Source organism: Myotis lucifugus, unplaced genomic scaffold (genome assembly GCF_000147115.1).
Source record: "Myotis lucifugus unplaced genomic scaffold, Myoluc2.0 scaffold_61, whole genome shotgun sequence".
Lineage (NCBI taxonomy): Eukaryota > Metazoa > Chordata > Mammalia > Chiroptera > Vespertilionidae > Myotis > Myotis lucifugus.
This window is the reverse complement of record NW_005871109.1, coordinates 6396258-6399527: the sequence shown is the minus strand read 5'-3', so window position 1 is coordinate 6399527 and position 3270 is coordinate 6396258. Positions and strand designations below refer to the sequence as shown.

Genomic DNA, 3270 nt, shown 5'->3' with positions numbered 1-3270 from the left:
GGACAGAATATAGCTTTCTATTAAGAGGGAGATGATTTAATCTTTCTGGAAGGATATATGTTCATGTTTGATGACTGAATAATATATTTATGTAGTGATCTCTTAATGTTTGGCTATTGCTGTGATACCTATTAGATGGTTCTTTATCAAAATACAATGAAAAGAGTCAGAAACTGAGAGGTTAAGTGGTAAAGTCAGTTACCAGTGAATCTCATTGGATTCATGTTGGCCATCTAAGGGGCCTTTGATATTACAAAACTAAGGGATCACTTTAGCAAAATTTCTCCAAGAATCTATTTGGTTCCAGGAAACTGAAGAAACAGCACAGAATGGAGCACTGGAACTCCACCCTGGGAAGTGGCTTCATATTGATGGGGATTCTGAAGGACACTGAGTCTCCTGAGCTGCTCTGTGCCATAATCACAATTCTGTACATGTTGGCTCTGACCAGCAACGGCCTGCTGCTCCTGGTCATCACAATGGACACCCGGCTCCACGTGCCCATGTACCTCCTGCTTGGGCAGCTCTCACTCATGGACCTCCTCTTCACATCTGTTGTCACTCCCAAGGCCCTAGTGGATTTCCTGCGCAGTGAAAACACCATCTCCTTTGGGGGCTGTGCCCTTCAGATGTTTCTGGCACTGACTCTGGGTGGTGCAGAGGACCTCCTACTGGCCTTCATGGCCTATGACAGGTATGTGGCCATTTGTCATCCTCTCAACTACATGGTCCTCATGAGTACAAGGGTCTGCTGGCTCATGGTGGCCACATCCTGGGTCCTTGCATCCCTGAGTGCCTTTGTATATACCATGTATACCATGCACTATCCCTTCTGCAAAGCCCGGATGATCAGGCACCTGCTTTGTGAGATCCCACCTCTGCTGAAGTTGGCCTGTGCAGATACCTCCAGATATGAGCTCATGGTGTATGTGATGGGTGTGACCTTCCTGATGCCCCCTCTTGTTGCTATCCTTGTCTCCTACACACTAATCCTATTTACTGTGCTCCACATGCCCTCAAATGAGGGGAGGCAGAAAGCCCTGGTCACCTGTTCTTCTCACCTGACTGTGGTCGGGATGTTCTATGGAGCTGCCACGTTCATGTATGTCTTGCCCAGTTCTCTGCACAGCCCCAAGCAGGACAACATCATCTCTGTTTTCTACACAATTGTCACTCCAGCCCTGAACCCCCTCATCTACAGCCTGAGGAATAAGGAGGTCATGGGGGCCTTGAGGAGGGTCATGGGGAAATACATGCTGAGGACACACCCCACCTTCTAGGGAGGGATCATGGCTTGATTCTGAAATTTATTTGTCATCAAACTCAGATTTCTGAGAGAGTCAGATAATCACGATAGAAACACCACAGTGCAGAGTAGAACTTGACTTGTCAACTGCTCTTTTTTTGGGGGGTGGGGGGGGTGGGTAAGAGATCAATCGAAGGACTTGTATGCATGCATATAAGCATAACCAATAGACACAAGACACTGGGGGTGGGGGAGGCCAGGGGAATATCAAGGGGGGAAAAAAGGAGACATATGTAATACTCTTTGTAATACTTTAAGCAATAAAACAAAATTAAAAAAAAATAAATCTTCTTTCCATGAGGCTACTTAGAGGGTATGAGACACACCTTGTTAAAAATGCACTCGTTATTTTCCCAGTAACTACTGCATTTAAAAGATCTAGGGGCCTTTGCCAACTGGGATGTGACATCTAACCTTGGGAGTCCAAACAGACCAACATTAGCCCCAAAGAAAAGGAAGTTTCAAATGGAGGCCTAAGCAAGACTCAGACATCAAGGGAGGGAACCTTAAGATTTATGCAAATTTTAGATTAACTGACCCTGTTAAAGATCATGTAGGCAGCCTTGTTTAATGCCCAAAGTAGTAGTAGTTTGCATGTATTTGCTTCACGTTCACTCCCTTTTCCAAACATCAGCTATTATGGAAATTTCCCCACCTGCGCACTCCAACAGGTGATTTTTGTTTGTCTTTTTGTTTGTTTTTGGCATGGAGATGTTTTTATATTGCTCTAAATCCAAATATTACTGAAATGAATAAAATAGAAAGTTAAGGCAGCTCATCAGCAAGGTCCACGGTAAATAACAATGCTTTAACACAGACACAAAACAAAACTGCTTTTCCATTTTCTTAAGGTTGTCTTGAAATGTCCCTACAATTGCAAAGGGCTCATATGCTTAATGTTCGTGGATATGTCTGTGTGTTTGTTCTGAAAAACAAGGGGTCAACATAATGAATTTATATTCATTTCCTAGTAGCTTAAGTATGCCTGCTACTACAATTTGTTTATAGGTTTGAAAACATTTAAACAAAAGTTGTGAGTTGTTTTGAAGCTTCAAAATAACATGGCTCATGTGAGTGGCAGAATTTTTTAGAATACTGCATTTTTTTGCAAATTTGCTAACATTTTCTTTTTTTCAATAATAAAACATTAGTCTATCTTTAACACTAAAAGTTCTTTTTCAAATATTCATAACATTAAGAATACTAGAAGTAGGCAAAAGCCAACTGAAATCTCCTTACGGAGAGATAATCTCTACACATAGTTAGATGCATTTCCTTCCCTTTTTAATGCAGGCATGCATTTTCCTGAGATGCTTTGTGCGTGTAAAATATTTTTTCGCCTATTAATATCTAGTGATTTTCCCCTCTGCATTATATGGTGGCAGCATAGAGCAGTGACAAAGAACCCGGGGTCAGAGGTCAGAGTACCGGGCTTTGAATTCAGTACACCCCACACTTACTTATACAGCCGACCCCCACCCCTTATCTGCAGTTTGGCTTTCTGCGGTTTCAGTTACCCAGGGTTAATCATGGCCTGAAAATATTTAAACGGAAAATCCCAGGAATAATTCATAAGTTTTAAACGGCACCCCATTGTGAGGAGCATGATGAAATCTCGCGCTGACCTTCCCAGGACGAGAACCACGCCTTCCTCCAGCCTCTCTTCACGCCACAGGCTCCACCAACTATTCACTGAGTAGCCCCCTCGGTGGTCAGATCGACCTCCTGATAACGCCATGCTGGTGCTCAAGTAATCCTCATTTTATTCGTTATGGCCCCAAAGCACAAGAGTAGCGATGCTGGCCGTTTGGATATGCTAAAGAAAAGCTGTAAAATGCTTCCTCCAAGTGAGAAGGTGGAAGTTCTACAGGTAAGCAATATTATCCTCTCTCATCACCACAGGAAGCAGGGTGAGTACAGTACAATATGTTTTGAAAGAGAGACCACATTCACGTAACTTTGAT

At 43.0% G+C, this 3270-nt stretch overlaps 1 protein-coding gene across 1 annotated transcript; it reads left to right on the top strand.

Annotated features, from left to right (window-relative positions):
* The first annotated feature begins 296 nt into the window (after positions 1-296).
* Positions 297-1295, top strand: LOC102428992 (olfactory receptor 2AG1). The gene has a single exon (XM_006089677.1). The coding sequence runs from the start codon at positions 330-332 to the stop codon at positions 1278-1280; it is 951 nt and encodes a 316-aa protein (XP_006089739.1). The 5' UTR covers positions 297-329; the 3' UTR covers positions 1281-1295.
* Positions 1296-3270: the final 1975 nt, after the last annotated feature.

Excerpts from the sequence above, each read along its gene's own strand:
- LOC102428992 (XM_006089677.1), top strand. The coding sequence starts at position 330 with ATGGAGCACTGGAACTCCACCCTGGGAAGTGGCTTCATATTGATGGGG.